General features: G+C 36.8%; 4 protein-coding genes across 5 annotated transcripts; all 4 read right to left on the reverse strand.

Annotated features, from left to right (window-relative positions):
• Positions 1-1,436: 1,436 nt before the first annotated feature.
• On the reverse strand, positions 1,437-3,045 carry LOC132055907 (mitochondrial outer membrane protein porin of 36 kDa-like). Its single transcript, XM_059447927.1, has 5 exons — positions 2,893-3,045; positions 2,608-2,697; positions 2,461-2,528; positions 2,156-2,364; positions 1,437-1,847 (listed from the first exon to the last, which is right to left on the reverse strand). The coding sequence occupies exons 1-5, from the start codon at positions 2,939-2,941 to the stop codon at positions 1,514-1,516; spliced, it is 750 nt and encodes a 249-aa protein (XP_059303910.1). The 5' UTR covers positions 2,942-3,045; the 3' UTR covers positions 1,437-1,513.
• A 721-nt stretch (positions 3,046-3,766) lies between these two features.
• Positions 3,767-4,192, reverse strand: LOC132057539 (uncharacterized). The gene has a single exon (XM_059450177.1). It carries the CDS (start codon positions 4,190-4,192, stop codon positions 3,767-3,769), a length of 426 nt encoding a protein of 141 aa, XP_059306160.1.
• Positions 4,193-5,072: 880 nt separating this feature from the next.
• Positions 5,073-9,000, reverse strand: LOC132055905 (protein QUIRKY). The gene has a single exon (XM_059447924.1). The coding sequence runs from the start codon at positions 8,592-8,594 to the stop codon at positions 5,469-5,471; it is 3,126 nt and encodes a 1,041-aa protein (XP_059303907.1). The 5' UTR covers positions 8,595-9,000; the 3' UTR covers positions 5,073-5,468.
• A 3,613-nt stretch (positions 9,001-12,613) lies between these two features.
• LOC132058180 (inactive protein RESTRICTED TEV MOVEMENT 2-like) lies at positions 12,614-14,620 on the reverse strand. 2 transcript variants are annotated; one of them, XM_059450733.1, is made up of 2 exons: positions 14,323-14,620; positions 12,614-13,236 (listed from the first exon to the last, which is right to left on the reverse strand). In XM_059450733.1, exons 1-2 carry the CDS (start codon positions 14,453-14,455, stop codon positions 12,722-12,724), a joined length of 648 nt encoding a protein of 215 aa, XP_059306716.1. In that variant the 5' UTR covers positions 14,456-14,620; the 3' UTR covers positions 12,614-12,721. The 2 variants fall into 2 exon arrangements, with proteins under 2 accessions (XP_059306716.1, XP_059306715.1); XM_059450732.1 differs by having other exon boundaries at positions 12,614-13,239; positions 14,323-14,613.
• Positions 14,621-17,221: the final 2,601 nt, after the last annotated feature.

A 17,221-nucleotide genomic window follows, 5' to 3' on the forward strand; every position in this document is an offset into this window, starting at 1 on the left:
TGGAGTAGTACTGGATATTTATACTGAGGTTTGATTCACATTAGTAGGTATACTGCTTATCAGGCATTTTGATTGAAATATACAGGTGTGAATTGTGATGTATAAAGTTGCGGTATGGGGAAGGACTTAGAATGGATGAATGCTCAAAACTTATCCTAATATTTCAAATTGGCCTACGGGAAAGTTGCGTTGTGTTTTGTCCTCTTTAGGGTTTCGTTAGCACTGCCATTAGTGTGCTATGTCGTAGGTTCTCTTCTTCTATTTATCCTTGACTTTGATCTTTGTTACACAGGTCTTAAGGTATACAGGGTAATATGTTTGATAAATGTGAAAGGAGACGAGTTTCCCCTCAATGGTCAGGTAAACTAGTATTTCCAGAAGAAGCATCAATATCCCACCAGTCTCTATACCGTGAATGTTTATGTTTGTTGCTCATCCTTCAAATTCAGTACCATCAGAACCTCCATCACCCGTGTGTCTTTTATCTATGGTAAATAATTTTGTTGTTGAATGCTGTTTCAAAGCTTGGATTAGTGTTGTTGAGCTTCTCTCAGAAAAGAGTTCAGAGATCCGTCACCCATTACATTTCTATAATGTTGTTCATTTTAACAAAATAAGATCTCTTTTTTCTTCCATGGTGTCTGCAATTTGTTTTAGTCTATTGCTTGATTACAAGCAACAGAAGATTCTTGGAGCAAGTGGTGGTGTGGGAGCACCTTTGAGATAGACAAATTTTCATTTCTTGCAGGTACTGCAACTTCTTATGGTTTCTATTGTATTTCCAACCATTTTCTCATGCTTTAAGTTGATTGTCTGCAAATATGCAGCTTTATAAAAAGTGCGGAACAATTCTAGGATATGGACTTAGCTTGCATACATAGTCATAGGACATATTCGAGGATAAATACGTCTCTGAGAGAGACTATTATCTTTGTTGTGACCAAGGATGAATGCATAGTATGGTACGGGTTCGGCATAACCAATTAGGATTTGTTCCATGCCTTGTATATCTATTGAGAAATCTACTAAAACTGTAATCACTTCAATCAAATGAGTAAATTTATACTTGAAATTACAATAATTGAGTAATTTTTCTGTTACAAAATAAAGAATAATAATTTTTCGAGAAAACTTTCCGTAGCTGAGATGAAAGGGCTTTTTTCATTAACACTCAGTGAAGGTGCATAGCTTCTTTGAACGTCCCGCTGATTGACTATTACATCTAGGACGGGGCTGATCCCTAGAGAGAGGTTTTTCTTTATGGTAATGAAATCGCTTTGATTGAAAAGCAAGTCGATGATGCCATAAGTTAAACCGGCGGGTGAGCCTAGAGTCCTTTCACTGCACTCATTGAAGAGAAGGTAACATATCCTATATAGTAGTGAGGTCTTATCCCGTTATTAGTTGCGGAAGTGCGGGCCGGCTAATTTAGGAAAAAAACTATAATAAATTGCAAGCATAGTAGCATAAATGGATTGTGAGTTCTCTGGTAAGTGAAGGGTAGCCAGAAACTTCAAATCCTAGGTTCGCCTCTGGTACGCTTAAAGTTAAGGGCGAGTGAGAACCCCAGTTTCGCAGTATTCCTAGCATCCATGACATTCAACTCTGTTGCGATACTCAGAAAGACTGTTGAGAAAATATTGTTTTGGACAAGAGCACCCAAACTGCCATCACTTGTAACTCGAGCTTTAATCAGCATGAAAGGAAACAGACAATGCTGAGCTCCTAGTGTTAGAGTCGGCTGTTTGCTGATGAACCTATGCGTTATCTCCGCTGCAACCCCAGTGCTTGTTAAGGGTCGAATTGGCCGGTAAAAGTGAGCTCTCAAAGTATCAGCTTTATCGCTCCTGCAATTCTTACTTGCATCAGAACATTAAGCACCCTTAACTTTGCAAGAGAAAAATGCTATCTAGTCTGAAAACAATCATGATATCAAAATGGGGAGAAAATGACAGAGTTGGTCCGTCATGTTTGAGGGTAGATTCGAAATAGTCCCTTAAGTAGGCACTTAACAATTTTGGTCCTTTAAGTTTGTCAAAAGTTTAACACATCTAGTCTTCATCAAAGATAAGGGACAATTCTTGTCATTTTCTCTTAAAATGGGGTTCAACTTGTTACTCAAAAGAAACTTCAAATCACGCTGGAGAAGATTTACAGGGTGAGTGAAGCAGTGAGAATGTCAGTATTGACGTTCAAACCAGCATTATATTCGGTCAGTGTTTTGGTTGCTGTATCGAAAGATATCTCTGAACCAATGCTAAAAAACCCAATTCCTGTGACACCAGATAGAGTTAACAGGGGACTTTTTGCCAAACTGATGCCTGTTGCAACTCCAAAATAATTATTCATGTACTGCACTTCCACCTGTTAATACATACATGTATAGGCATAAGATAGGAAAAATATACTTCTGATAAAGAATTGTAATCATAATGCCAAAGCAAGAAAAGAAATTCTTACATTACCAGGCCTCTGATCTGGTATATGCAACTTGAGAAGTGTACTTAGCCCAGGTACAATGCCACTAACTACAATGATAATACAGTAATTTTCACAAAGAATAATATAAGGAGAAAAAGGAAGAAGTGAAGAAATAACAATAGATACCTTGACACTTGAAGTATAAGCTCAAAAAATCAAGCCAATTGTTCTGATAGCGAATTGGAGATTGCCTGATATGATCTCCATACAGAAGATCTGATGTAAATAAGTAACATATTAGATCCTCTATAAAATTTATAAATATTCGAATTAAAAGATTTCCAGCACTGAATTGCGACAGATATCAAAAGTGGAAGGGCATTCTTTTTTTCTTTTTTTTTTAAAAAGTTCATTAGGAAATATTTGGATGTGCATGAAGAATTAGCAGCAGAAACATATGACAGCAAGTACCTGTTGCATTTTTGCCAATATCAGAATAAATGCCTGGCTGCTTGCTCATTGTGTTTTTCTTGGCCCCAAAATTGAGATCCTAACCTGTTAGTTGATCCTTCCTTTATAAGATTATGTTTGAATATGATATGTGCAAGCAAGGTAATAACAAGACAAATATGAAGCTTCCTTGTGAATCGAGATTTCACGTCTTAGGAAGCTTCCCCTAGGATAATAGTACAAGAGAGATTAACAGACAACAAAAATTGCTCTTCATGGTAACCAAGAGGAATGAATATTGAGCTTTTCGTGACAAAAATAATATCTAAAATTTTCTTCAAACAATTTTTGTTCAGGTGTGACTTCCATAATAAACTCTGCATATAGTTTATTTCTTTTACTTACTGATCCTCTTAGCTTTGATACATCTCTGAATTTATGTTACTGTAGATAGATGAATATTCCATAAGTAGTTCATCGCAGAAATTAAAGACAAAAAATAGGCACCTAGAATAACCTCCCTGGTAATGTTGCACGTTAAACAGATGAACATTGTTTAAATCGTGTTTGAAATATCAGTGTCAACTGTCATGCACTTTAACATTGAAAACGAAAAATGTGAAAGTAATTCAATTATGGGCATGAGGTAAAATTCACATATGCAGTTTCTGCTCTCACGTGCTTAAATTGATTTACAGTTCTACCTTCCAAAAATTCTGTATTTTCCTATGAGTTCTTCATTAATTGTCTATTTCTCTTTACAATCTTGTTATCTTAAAAAAACGAGGCACAAAATTTAATTTTCTGCTTTAGGCAGGGTTCTACAGACACTATTTGGTAAGTATTTACTTGAGTTCATCCCAATCTCGGATATACAAACAAAAACACAGAAACATCACTTGGCTTTTTTCTTTTTTTTCATCAAGTGGCTCGATAAGGGATCGAATGGAAGGCGAGCAGCACTTGCATTGGCTGCAATGTTGCCAGCTTCATTAAACAGCTCGAGAATTACCTCCCTCTTTTCTTCCAGATCCTGCATTTTAGCATCAATTTTCTCCACTTTAAGCTTGAGTTTTGCTATGTCCTTCTTATCATTGGAATTCTTCTCTTTTTTATCCTTCTTCTTGGTCTTCTTGTTATCTTTTTCGTCGTTTTTTTCATCCTTGTCTTTCTTCTTCTTCTTATCTTTACCTTCCTTCTCATCTTTATCGTCTTTTCCATCTTCATCCGAATGCTTATCTTCTTTCTCCTTCTCATAAATTTCCTCATCTTCAGTTTTGGTTGCAGCGTCATGTTTTGCTGTACCTTCCGTCTCTGGCATTTGTTACCTTGCTTGTTTAATCTACCAGTAGAGTGCTATTTGATGATGATGATGCTAAACATTTCTGGAAAGAGATGATGATGATGATGAATTAACAGACTTGAAATAGTTTCGATATTCTTGATGGAATTTGTTCAACTATGGTCAGTTTGTGTTGAAAATAAATAGGACACTAAGATTTGAGAGGCTCCATCCATGGCCCTATTTCCCTGCGATGGACATAAAAGAAGTAGCATATTGGATGGTGTTGGCATTTTCAGAATTGACTGATGATATAACCAACAAAGCATGCTACATTTAATCCCGAGCGCCTTGTAGGCATGACAATTTAGGCCGTAATTTTAGATCCTCGATAATAGAGATAAGTAAGGAGGACATTTTAGACTCATTACTAATATAGGAATCAAATTTAGAGTTAATTTTTGATTGGTTAAAAGATTAATAAGACAAACTGACCCCTATTGGAACAATCCTTTTTGTTTCAACTTTCAAAGGATCCCACCATTTCTATTTTTTCCAACTAAACAATGTTAGACCAAAAATCAGTCATACAAGTTATTGTAACTAGAAGAATTTCTGATTCTTTCACCTGTTTTTCAAAACAAATGTCACCTAAAATGAGTGTAGCAGCTCGAAGACTTATTTATCCCTATCAAGTAGCATTGACTACTGCAGAATGGCACCTAATGGTCCTGACCTAAAGACGTGCAACTATTTGTTTTTGATCAACTGTCCATTTTTATACTTTTATATTCAGTAAGACATAACTATCTTAAATATTTGTGTCTGTAATAGAAGCGTGTATATCTCACACAAATGGATCTAAAATTTGAGTCATAAAACGCTTGTCAGAGTTGGAACAGAATTGAGTCTAAAGCTTGCAATGCAACAAAAGAAAGATATCATTATCTTTCACTTTTATGTATGTGGAATAGAAATCAATGTCAATACTTTTGACGACAAAAATTACAGCCAAAAATAATCTTGTCCTTTCAAAAATCTCAGCCCTTTAATCTCGCACTCATTAGTCTTCTTACCCGCTCCATGGTTCCCTCCTTTTTCTTTCTTATTCCAACAGTTAGTCAATCATCGCCACTTACCCTTTCACCCTACACTTTTCACTTCTTCCAATGTTGTATGTGATGAAAACCCCCACCTTTTCAAGCATTGTGAAAAAAGGGGATTTTCACACATTCCGCAATTGATGGGGCCCAAAAAATAATTGTTGACTAAAGTTTTATTTACTCAGCAGAGTGTAGTGACTAGTGACTGTGTACTACATCAAGCGGTCAGATAAACTTGGAAGTCTCCTAAAGAAATTCAAAGTTGCAGGTGGCATTGGGTCCCTGAACATAGGATGTCGCAGGAAGTAGAATCCAAGGGCCACTGCTACCATTTTTGGTGGCACTGCATATAGGACTATTGTTATAATTAAGCACACGATTATGAACAATTTTGTGGCCCTTGGGTCCCTCCAGCTGACCAATGCTTGGACCCTTTCTCCTTGTGTTGCAAAATCACCTAAAACTGTTTGGACCCTTGCTGCCAATATCCTCAATCTGTCATAACGCATCCGAATTATTTCGGGTCGTTTTGAACTTGGCATTGTGTCGAATTCCTCATCCAATTCGTCTAGGTCGACTGTTTCCGATTGGGATATTCGGGTATCCATACCTGCGGGTATTTTAGGCCTGAACCGGTAATACCACACACCGATTAAAAACACGTACAAAAACCCGGTGGGGACAATCAAATCTGGATACCAAACAAGCACCAAGTATAGAACATGGACTAGTATGGTTGTTACTGGATTTCTCCACCTTCTAATGTCATCCAACCATTTTGCTAACCCAACAGCCCAAGCTAACACGGCTACTATCCGGAACCAATTAGCCTTACTCTTCCTCATGCTCCACGTGTGAGAATCCGCATCCAACATGTAGCGAACTACCTCTGGTCCCAAAGGTGGCTCGGATCGAGCTAACCATGATGCAACCATTTTGATAGCTGCCCCTCTCAATGCCTCTTGTTGAGCCACCCCGAGTGGGCGTAGATAATGCATCTTTGGTAACACTGGCTGCCCATAAACAGCACATGTTTCTGGTAACAATGATGGGCAAACAAATCGAATTGCTACTTCAATTTCACCCATTTTCTTCAACCCCGACTGCGACAGAACTAGCAGCGGATAGGAATTTGTGTACACTTTGTTATTCTCTAATGTAGAGACTCGTATACGTACTTTTCCTATACGGAAATCAGGCTGATTATCACACCCATCAGCAAACATACGCATATTGTCGAATACTCCAATTGTAAGAACTGTACAAGGATCGTATACTTGCCACGTGTACTGCTCGTTCCAACGTGGGTCAAACGTATCAGTTATAGTCCGAGTCCTGACCCATTTCTTACCATATTTCGCAACACAATAAGCATCTGTGGATCCTTTTCCCGGACCCTTGAGTTTCAAAGGTAACAACCCGCGAGCTCCAAGAATACCCAGCTCCAAAATACCAACAGCAGGCTTCCATAGCTGCTTAGCCGTGGGCCTGAAATCACTACACACGTGCGCTGCTTCGTCAAGCACGTGATATCCTCCTTCTAAGCACATCCTCAAGTGTAGCTTTCCACAGTAAGCCCCACCATGCCCACTTTCTAATCCGAACCACTTAGCTGGCACGAGTCGCTCATCGAGCCGTTGCTCAATCGAGCTCACGGGAATTATTATGTACCCGAGAGGCACTGGCTCCTTCGTCGTACAGTCTTCCACAAGCAAAAAGAGGCTGTCTTCAAGTGGATCACCGGCAACGAATATCAAATCTTCATTCCAGTGGAACGCGGAACTGTGATGCTTCATGGACCCTCGTCGAGTCCTCACCGATTGAAACGCCAGCCGAGCTTTGACTCTTACCTCCGGTGCAGTCAACGGGGGTAAATTGGGAGCAATTTGAAGGTCCTGAGCTTCAATCACTGTAACCCTCAGATACCATAACTTGGGAGATTGATACACTTTTGGGCGCGTGTGGGACACGTACGGCGCGTCTGAGCTGCAAGATTCAGGAAATGCATCATCTGCTTGAGTTCCAATCCAAACAGAAAGCTGAATGTCACCTGAAACTTTGTGTTGGTCATCAGCACCACCTTCAAGCTGATACCATTGAGGAGCAAGAGGACTATCAGGTGGGTCCCTCACTGGTACATCGGAAAGGTCGAGACAGACCCCACCTAAGAAATGATCGGAAGCCCTATCCCAAACTGAAATTTCAAGTGTTGAATTGGTTGTCTCTTGTTTGTTGTAGCCTAAAGCAAAGACCTGTTGCCACTCTGGATTGGATAAAGGTTCACCGGGTCGGATAATTCCGGGTTTTGACCAGAGGATATGGGTTGATGTACGGATCTTTATGAATAGAGATTCACTTGGTGCAAGACCTCTAGCTTTAACAATTCTAACGAAGAGGTATTGCATTGGTTCAACGAGGTCGAAGGCAGAGATTTTTTCGGATTCAACTCCGACTTTACCGGAGATTACACGTGGCGAGTAGTCTCCGTTTGGTCGTTTCATGACTCTTAATCTTTCTCCAGCTCTACACGCTTGCATCCGTTTCACTTCTGGCGCTGGATACTGATCAGGTGGTGGCCTACTCATCATCACTTGTGGGCCCTCTTCATGCCTGTGAAGTTGCTGCTGTTCCGGTGGCATATTCATCTGTGGTGGTGGAGATTCCTCAATTGTAACAATAGGTGGAGAATGTTCCTGTGTGTGTGTTTCCTCGGTAGGCATCATCATAGGAACTTCAAGCATCCTATGACGTGGCTCTTCCATTACAACATAAACAGGGGTTTTCCTCACTTCTTCTTGCTGCTGCTGCTGTTGTTGGTGTTGTTCCGGTTGCGGTGGTGGTGGTTCTTCTTCTTCTTGCACCATTTCATCATAGTAATAAATCTTCAAACCAAGCTCACCTCTAATCCAACTAAAAACACTCTTTTTCTCTAAAGGAAAGTAAATCAAACCCTCTTCACCTCTCCTAGCAAACTGACTCCCATAAAGCTTAACTCTCCCTAGAAAATGATTCTTCCTTGCATTTCCATTACTCAGCCTCTTATCATTAAAAACCTCAATATCCAGCTCTTCAAATTCCATTGTTCTTGGATCAGAAATAATGAATTCCAGAGCTTCATTCCATTCTGGGTTAAGATTTCTCTGCTGAGTTGAGGTACGCTTCTTTTGACCATCAAAATCCACCACAACATATGGGCTAGAACTGCCTTGCCCATCTTTTGGTAGTAGATTCCTAGCGTCAAAAATTTCCACTACAAGTTTACGGACTATTTGTGGTGGTTTTAGTGGTGGCGGGTCGGGTTGCTGCTCCGGTGGTGGCCCAGATGACATATTATTCATGGTTTCATAGTGTGGAAATGGGCATTAATGGCGGTGAACTAGTAAGTGTGAAGATGGAAGAGGTTTGTTTGTTTGTTTTTTCTGCTACTTTTTTGTCAGTTATTTGCCGTTTGTTTTGGGTATTTTTCAATATTTGGTGTTTTTGTGTTTGTGTGATAGGAGTAGTAAAACGGTAATTTTGGAGAATGTTTATGGAGGTGTGTGATTGTGACGGGAAATGGTGTAGTGGATGCGATCTTCACGGCTGAGAGATACACAGAAAAGGATTATATTCCAATCTCTCTCTTGAAGTTTCCTTTATTTTTTATTTTATTTAATTATTTCTTCTGCTTTTATGCCTTCTTCCCTTTTTGGTTCTTAATTAATCCTACGTTTTTTTTTTTTTTTTTTCTTCTGTTTTTCGAAATGAGGAACTTCCCATTATTCTACATTTCTTTTATTTTTTTAGTCGACATCCAATGATTATATATTTTTATATTGAATAAATAAAGTAAGGAGCATTAATTTATTCTACTGAACTAATTAAGTTTAGGTTATTAAAAAATTGAGTTTAGCTTTATGCTTTGTGGAGAGCTAAGGCGAGGCAGACATGGAGTTTTTCTCAAGTTATCCTCCATTATATATATTTTCTTATAACAAATCACTAATGGGACGGTAGAAATCAGATTCCTGACAATACAGTTCAAATTAGTTACCCTTTTGACTTACGGGATAACCTCCATTTATAATTGAAATGCTAACTATTTTAACAAATTGTGGTTAGATCTTCATGCCCTATTTGAGATTGATATGATAGCGTTAATAATCCTAAATAGAATCTATAGAACATGTGAAATAGAGTGCTCGCTTTACACTTGCATAATTTGTGTATTTAAATGGGTAGTTATGCGTCATGGATTAAAAGAAAAAGTGATGCTTAGTGATGGCACAATCAGATGAGCATCATTTCTAATATTTTTATACAAGTCATCTAACATTAACTGAAAAAGAAAATGAATTAGGGTCGTATCATATCTCTGCAATGTCTTCTTGCTACTGTCAATATAGTGTTTGTCATAGCTCTCTTTGTCAATATACCAAAAAGCGTTGGGCTTGGCAGCAATTTAGCTCGTTTTGCTTACAAAAGTATGTCGCTGTAACAAGTAAAATTATTCTCATTAGATAATTCACTTTTGAGTTACCTTTAGAGCATCTATTCTTTTGTAGTGGTAGCTTAGGTTCTCATGGTTTCTCCAAATATGTTTTTTTAAACAGAAAATCGATGTAGAGCTAATCTTTTGAGCCAACAGCCTTTAAAATTCCGAAATGATGGACTCATCTTATTCTTTTCCGCTTAAATATTTGATGCAAATGTCGAACTTGTAATCTAAAATCACTAAAAGTTAGGGGCAGAGCCACCCCTTTAGCTATATGGGTCAGCAGAAATTAATAGTTTTGGTTCAAACTGATAATTAATCAAAAGTTTCATTTGATATGTTTAAATAATGCATCCAAAATCTAGTAAACAAAAAGTTATGATCCCAAATTCATAAACTACAAATTCGCGCTCCGATTTTATGTACCTAAAACGCAAGTTTATCAACATTTGTCAATTGAGCTAACCCAGGGCATGGTTTCTCCCAATGTTAGTGTGGAAGCTTGACCATGACTAATCCGGTGAGTGATACAATAAGAAGACAATGCTTGGTTTGGGGCGCGATTCCACTGTCCAACAATGGGCCCTTTCCTTTTTGTCAAAAGCACCTCAAACCAATTTGAAACAAAGGTAAGTGTAAAAGAATCCCCTTTTTCTCTCTTCTGGACCCCTTTTTCGTCACCACCTATTGTCAACAAATGTAGCTGTCATATAGATTGTGTACATTCTTAATTATCCGACTCAGATTAGATTACACGCTCATTTTACGCGTACTAGTATCTCATTTAAAACTATCTTTTAAACTCTACAGGACATATCAGTGCTTTAAAAGGGTGAGTAACGCAAGACGTTTTATCTAACACGAGATGAGGGGAAAGCTATGAAACGTGAGGCGTATGCCCCATATATATTTAGTTTTTAATATTTTATAAATTAAATAAACTTAAAGAATTTACATTAAAAGTATAGAAAATTAGAAATTTTTGTAGGAAAATGTTTATAGGTATATAAACATGCTAATGTGTTCATGACCATTATATTTGAAAAGGTGACGGACGTAAAAGATGGATTACACATGTAACACGACTATGAGACAATATAATTAGAGTTGTAAGAATAATATTCTTATTCCTAATAATTCAAAAATAAAAGAGACAATATTATAAAGTTATTGTTTGAAAATCTAGAACACGAAAACAAATCACAAATACTCATTATAGATATTTATATTTTTTTCGATAAAAATCTTCAGAATAATATCTAAGTTAGAGCGATACCAAAAGAAATTCTAAAACTAAAAACTAACTTAAAAAGAATCTATTAAAGAGAGCAAAAAAAAACTTGAAGAAAATGAAGCATGAAAGTACTTTGAGCTCTTTTAGTTTAAGAATTTATTATGAGTCAACTTTTGAGTTTTTAAGTATTAAAAATAATTTATTGAGCAATTTCGGCTCAAATTTGAAAAAGGTCACCTCAGTTTACACCCTAAATGATGCACAAAACGTTAGAACTTATGTCTAAGTTAAAGCCCTTACGCTTCACTATAATTGCGGGCTGCCAATGTGTCTTAGTGTATTTTTGGTGTGATTCCCACTGGGACTCGCTCAGCAAATGCCTTTTAAAACATTGGGACGTAGCAATGAGCCCCTATTAACAGGAACATTACACTGTACGTTGCTATATGTTGTCCTACAACCTACTTTATACTGAAAAAGGCTCATTTTGAATTCCACTAATTATATCCTCAAGCATCGAATTCCATTCCACTTTACGACTAATGTCTCCACTATACACTTCGTATTAACAATTATACCTATAATAAATGGGTTTTAGCTAGACTAACGTTGAGAAAATTACCCTGATTGCACTATGCTGGAGGTAACCAACAAAACTTCCAGAATTAGTGCTCTTAAATTGTCTCCTCAAAAATAAAATAGGAACATTCTTATGGGGATTACAGTGTAATGTTATGCTCACCTATATAAAATGGGGATTCTGTCCCCTTAGCGCTTTGTGGTTCTTCAACCCACTGTTCTGGCACACAAGCCGAAGAAGTTTATGTTAGGCTAAAACAGTTCAAAGATATTTTAACCTGGTGTAATATTGTTCATTTGGACAAGCCAGCATGATTTTCCTAGACAATGCATCACACCATTAAAAGTATCCTACACTTAATATATACTCCCTCCGTCTCAAAATATCTATCGTCCTTACTAAAAATACTTTTCTCAAAATATTTGTCGTTTTATTTAACCAAGATAAAATTAAGTAGTTTTTTCCTATCTTACCTTTGTATTAATTAGCAACATTTAAGAGGTTCTCATCATTGATGAAGTAAACATTTATTGAGGAGAGATGACATGATGAAGTATGTTAAGGATAAAATAGTCAAAATACTACCCTTATAAATGTTTTCTTAATGGGCGTGTAAATGAAAAATGCGACAAATATTTTGAGACAAATGGAGTATTATTCTTTTTGTTTTCAGCTACCAATATGGAAAAAAAAAAAAAAAATCTTACACCCAACAGGTTTCTCCTAAGGAATAGGAATAAAGTAAACCAAATACACGGTGTTTTGCCTTTTCTCTGGATTGGTGGATAGATTTTATGAGGAATCAGGTCCCTTTAAGATAAAATGAAACTTTGAACTTATGCTTATTCTGGTGCATCTTTCTCTTGTTACAATCAGAATCAAATGAGTCCCTAGCTACCTCCAATTGACTTGGATATTTGTTGCTTTGCCCTCTAAAGTTGTTATCCGAATACTTCTTATAACTTTTGTAAAGTGCACTACATTTTTTACTGGTGTCAGAATTGAATTGATATTGTCAAAATGCAATTTTTCAAAATCATTTTGCAAAACTAAATGATGTTAACCGATGTATTTTGAAATTGATGTTTATTGCACGTTGAATATGTTCAGTACAGATAACAGAATAATTGAATTATTGATCACATGATGATGATGGGAGAAATCCTAGTCACAAAGCTTAATCAATTTTACTTGACTGAAATTTTTGAGAAACGTAAACCCCGAAAGAAAATGCTAGCAATGCTGTAATTACAATCGTTTTGTTCTTCCTCAGAATCTGTTTTCCTGCTGCAAATAGAACGCCCTCGTGCCCCTTCTTCGCCATAGTTGGATCATGACATTCTTCTTCATCGCTTTTTCCTTTCAATCCCTCTTTGTCATTTCCTTTTTGGTCTGTTTCATCACCATTTGAACTTTCTATTTCCTCCGTTTTCTTTTGCTGATTCTCTTCCTGATAAAAGCTAGCAATTGCTGCCTCGTCGCGTTCATTGTTTTCTGGTAATTCCTTCGGGATGATCACATATAGAATCCCGTCTTCAAGCTTTGCGCTGGTATCCTCAGGTTTCGATTTTTCAGGTGCTTTAGTTGATTTCTGAAAGCGGATAAACTTATATTCGCTGACCTTCCTTTCTCCACTTACCGTTATATTGCCAAATGTATCAACTTGGAGCTTCACCTCGTCCCTTTTGAATCCTTCTAATGAATTAAAAAGCGCAAGATAAAAAAAGAAGCCATCATCACCATTGATAAGCAAATTTAAATCACCGAAGATAATAGTAAGTTAGTAACGATTGAATGAATAATCTATATATCTATAAAATTGCAGAACATAGGTCTGGTGACGTGACACTCTAAAAACCCCATTTATCCATTTTCTTAGAATTTTGGCTTTTACCTCTTATTTAAGTGAATAAATAAAATAAAAAATTCAAAAGACACAACTATTAAATCTCTTTTAGTTCAGTTACAATTCTATTTTAACCTTACAGTTACGTCTCTTCGTAGTAAAAACAAAAACACCTCTTTCCCTTCTCTGGGTGTAGCTAATGCTTTTACCCCTCTTATCATCTTTTTCCTCCAACTTTCTGTCTAAATCTGCTTCTTTTTCTTTCTTTTTCCCCAATCCCCACGTTTGCTTTTATGTATTCAAAGATTGTATCTGCGGAGTTAATGAAGTTTTCAACCCTTGTATTAATTTCTTATGGAAGAAGAAAATCCTAAAAGTCTCCAACAATCACCATACCTACAACAAACAGAGATGTGCAATAATGCAAAACGTGAATTAATTCTTCTATATATATATACGGTCGAAAAACACAGATTTGATGCCAGTGATCTCTGACCAGGCTTCTTCCTTTACTCGCTGATCTGTGTTCATATTACTTCTCTGTTTTCATTAAGAAGATGTGGATATTTACATGAACATAAAGAAATATATAGATGAACAGAAAAATGTGATATCCAATTTCTGATTGTTGAAAAAAAATTGTTAAATTTTGGTGTGGCTGCATATGTATCTTTGTACCATGACTACAAATAGAAATTCTTTCTTTTAGGTTACCTATTTGGTTAGCAAAATTTGATTTCATTATAAAATGTATAACATTATTTATTTAATCATAGACTAATTTTCTACGACGACCGCATGGAAACATGGAAAAATTAACTAGTTTATGCTAATTATTCTGACTCGAAAAATTGTCAGTCGCAAGCCAAATGATACTAGAAAAAACAGATATTTTCGAAAGCAAAAATTAGGAAACAATGAAGTAAGAATACCAGGGAGATCAATAAGAAAATAAAGGTTTTCCTGATCCTCTATCCAGCCAGATGAAGGTTCAATATCTTCATATATCGATTTGACTGAACTTGTCCAATTAGCTCCTTCTCTGTAATCCCCATAATGTGCCATTGATTAGACTTGTTGGATGAATTTATTGTGTAATAATAATTGATGAAGCAGTTAGTTGATGAGTTCTGTTGCAATGTTATTGTGTAATAATAATTGATGAAGCAGTTAGTTGATGAGTTCTGTTGCAATGAAGTTGTGTATATATATATTTGTCACAAACAAGAAAATTTACCCGTATGTGCTATGTTCTTTATTTTATTATGATCATATTCAGGTAGCTTTTCTTGCAAGATCATGCAATTTTTATTCTGTGCTTTTACCCTGTGACTCTGTTACGGCAAATCCCATATTTCTTCTTGAGAAAGGCAATGTTTTTATTCTGTGCTTTACTTCAACTCAAATGGTGAAAAAGAGAGGAATTCTAGGTTGTGATATGTTGCCATTCTTCAAGTAATCTAGTGACATTTTGATACATTGTTCTTAGCTTATATGTGTGAGTAGATCTTTCCACAAACAGAAGATAATTTCAGGTTCTTTTGTTAAAATAAGTATATTTGTGTATTTTTTTGTTGAGCCTCACGGAATTTCAAGATGAAATTAATATGAACAGTGAACTTAAGTACCGGTGACCCTGCAAGGCTATCTTCAACATAATAATCATCATATCATATCATCTAGATCATATAGTATTATACTAAAAGTGGAAAGCTGTAAAGCTGAATTATAAACCATTTTGCCCTTCTTAAAAAAAGCTATCCTCAACATAATAATCATCATATCATATCATATATTATACTAAAAGTGGAAAGCTGTAAAGCTGAATTACCAACCATTTTGCCCTTCTTAAAAAAAGTTTTCTATTAAATGAATAGAATAATATTTCAGCTACACTGAATTGGAAACGGGAGGGCTCTACATCTTCCCATACCTATGGAGCTTTAATTGTTGTATTATTAACAAAGTGAATCGAAGAGAAAGTGCGGAAAAGTCATTGAAGAACAAGGTAAAGTTCAAGAGAGAGAAATATGCTAAAATATCTGATTTTCGTTTTATTCAAGCAAAAATGAGTTCGTCCTTTGTTCTAGAAATGTACAGGAGTATATATACATGTATACATGGCACCCTAAGTTTCTATATAGTACAGACTAGTCCCTACTTAAATAACCAAAAGCTGATCATCTCAACTTGGGCCTTCTACCAACTGGGCTACCGGGTCTTTCTTTCTATGAGGCCCAACACCCCCTCTCAAGTTGGAGGGTGACAAAACACCCAACTTGGGTAACACAGAGTGATGGAGAAGCCCAAAGGAGTGGCTTAGTAAAAATGTCAGCTAACTGCTTAGAAGTAGAGACATGATGGAGAGAAATGAGCCAATCTTGAAGCTTGGTGCGAATGAAATGGCAATCCACCTCGATGTGTTTGGTGCGCTCATAAAACACCAGATTGCGAGCAATGTGTATGGCAGCCTGATTGTCACAAAACACAGGGATAGCAGCAGTAACAATAATGCCAAAATCAGAAAGAAGCCTAACAGTCCTGGACAATTCAGCAACTACTTTACTGATGGCTCTGTATTCAGCTTCAGCAGAAGAAAGGGACACCACAGGTTGTTTCTTTGCCTTCCAACTGACAAGTGAATCACCAAGGAATATGCAATACCCAGAAACTGATCTGCGAGTGTCAGGACATGCTACACAGTCACTATCACAATAGGCAGTTAAAGAGAAACCAAGAGAATTATTGAAATGAACACCAACATCTGAGGTACCCTTGAGATATCGGAGAATATGCAGTGCAGCAGACATGTGAGGTGTGCGAGGAGATTGTAGAAATTGACTCAAATGCTGAACAACAAAGCACAAGTCAGGTCTGGTATGAGTCAAAAAATTTAACTTGCCTACCAAACTTCTATAAGATTCAGGATTCGGTAAAGGAACCCCATCAGCAGCCTTTAACTTCTCATTTAGATCCAATGGACAGAGCACAGAAGACACAAAGTCACACTTAAATTCTTAAAGAAGATCATGAATAAACTTCCTTTGATGTAGGACCAGTGTTTTAAAAGGCGGGAGCGTAAGGCGAGGCGTTTTACGTCTGCCTCAGCGAGGCGTAAGCCCCGAGGCACGGGGCGTAAGCCTCATGGGACTTTAATTTTTAGTATTTCATAAAAAGATATAATTATAATAAATACTTTTTAATAGGTAAAATAGCGTAAAAATTTGAAGAAAACTATAAATATATGCTCCATCCCCACAAAAAAACTAATCAGAATAATCTATTATACGCTACTTACAAGCACAAGTGACTGCTCGTTACTTTTTTGAGATGGTAGAAGACAAGATAAATAATTGGAAAAGAACATATATTAGGCATTCTAGTAATAAAAAAAGGTCATGACTTTTAAATTTAATGTTTCGGTTCCTTTTTAAAATATTTGAGTAATTACTAGTTGACTTTTGAGAATTTGGGCATTATATTGAGGACTTATTTAACAAATTTTGTTTTAATTTGAAGAAGTTTTACGGCTTACGCCCCAACACGCTCCAACAAAAAAACTCGCCCCCAAACGCCCGGACGTACGCCCGAATTCTCCGGGCGTACGCCTTTTGAGACTTTCGCCTCGAACCATCGCCCCGGGGCATTTTTGATACGCCTCGCCTCGAGGCTCGCCCCAAAAACGCCTTTTAAAACACTGTGTAAGACAATACCAGAATCAGAGTAGTCCACTTGAATCCCCAAAAAATAGTTAAGTCCCCCCAAATCCTTAATTTTGAACTGATTATCCAAAAACATCTTAAGGCTAGAAATTTCCTCTAAGTCATCACC

The sequence above is a fragment of the Lycium ferocissimum genome, chromosome 5, assembly GCF_029784015.1.
Source record: "Lycium ferocissimum isolate CSIRO_LF1 chromosome 5, AGI_CSIRO_Lferr_CH_V1, whole genome shotgun sequence".
Lineage (NCBI taxonomy): Eukaryota > Viridiplantae > Streptophyta > Magnoliopsida > Solanales > Solanaceae > Lycium > Lycium ferocissimum.

Excerpts from the sequence above, each read along its gene's own strand:
- LOC132055907 (XM_059447927.1), bottom strand. The coding sequence starts at position 2,941 with ATGAGCAAGCAGCCAGGCATTTATTCTGATATTGGCAAAAATGCAACA. Across the intron at positions 2,698-2,892 it reads TATTGGCAAAAATGCAACAG|ATCTTCTGTATGGAGATCAT; the intron begins GTACTTGCTGTC and ends TATTTACATCAG. Across the intron at positions 2,365-2,460 it reads CAGATCAGAGGCCTGGTAAT|GTGGAAGTGCAGTACATGAA; the intron begins GTAAGAATTTCT and ends ATGTATTAACAG.
- LOC132057539 (XM_059450177.1), bottom strand. The coding sequence starts at position 4,192 with ATGCCAGAGACGGAAGGTACAGCAAAACATGACGCTGCAACCAAAACT.
- LOC132055905 (XM_059447924.1), bottom strand. The coding sequence starts at position 8,594 with ATGAATAATATGTCATCTGGGCCACCACCGGAGCAGCAACCCGACCCG.
- LOC132058180 (XM_059450732.1), bottom strand. The coding sequence starts at position 14,455 with ATGGCACATTATGGGGATTACAGAGAAGGAGCTAATTGGACAAGTTCA. Across the intron at positions 13,240-14,322 it reads TTTTCTTATTGATCTCCCTG|AAGGATTCAAAAGGGACGAG; the intron begins GTATTCTTACTT and ends TTAATTCATTAG.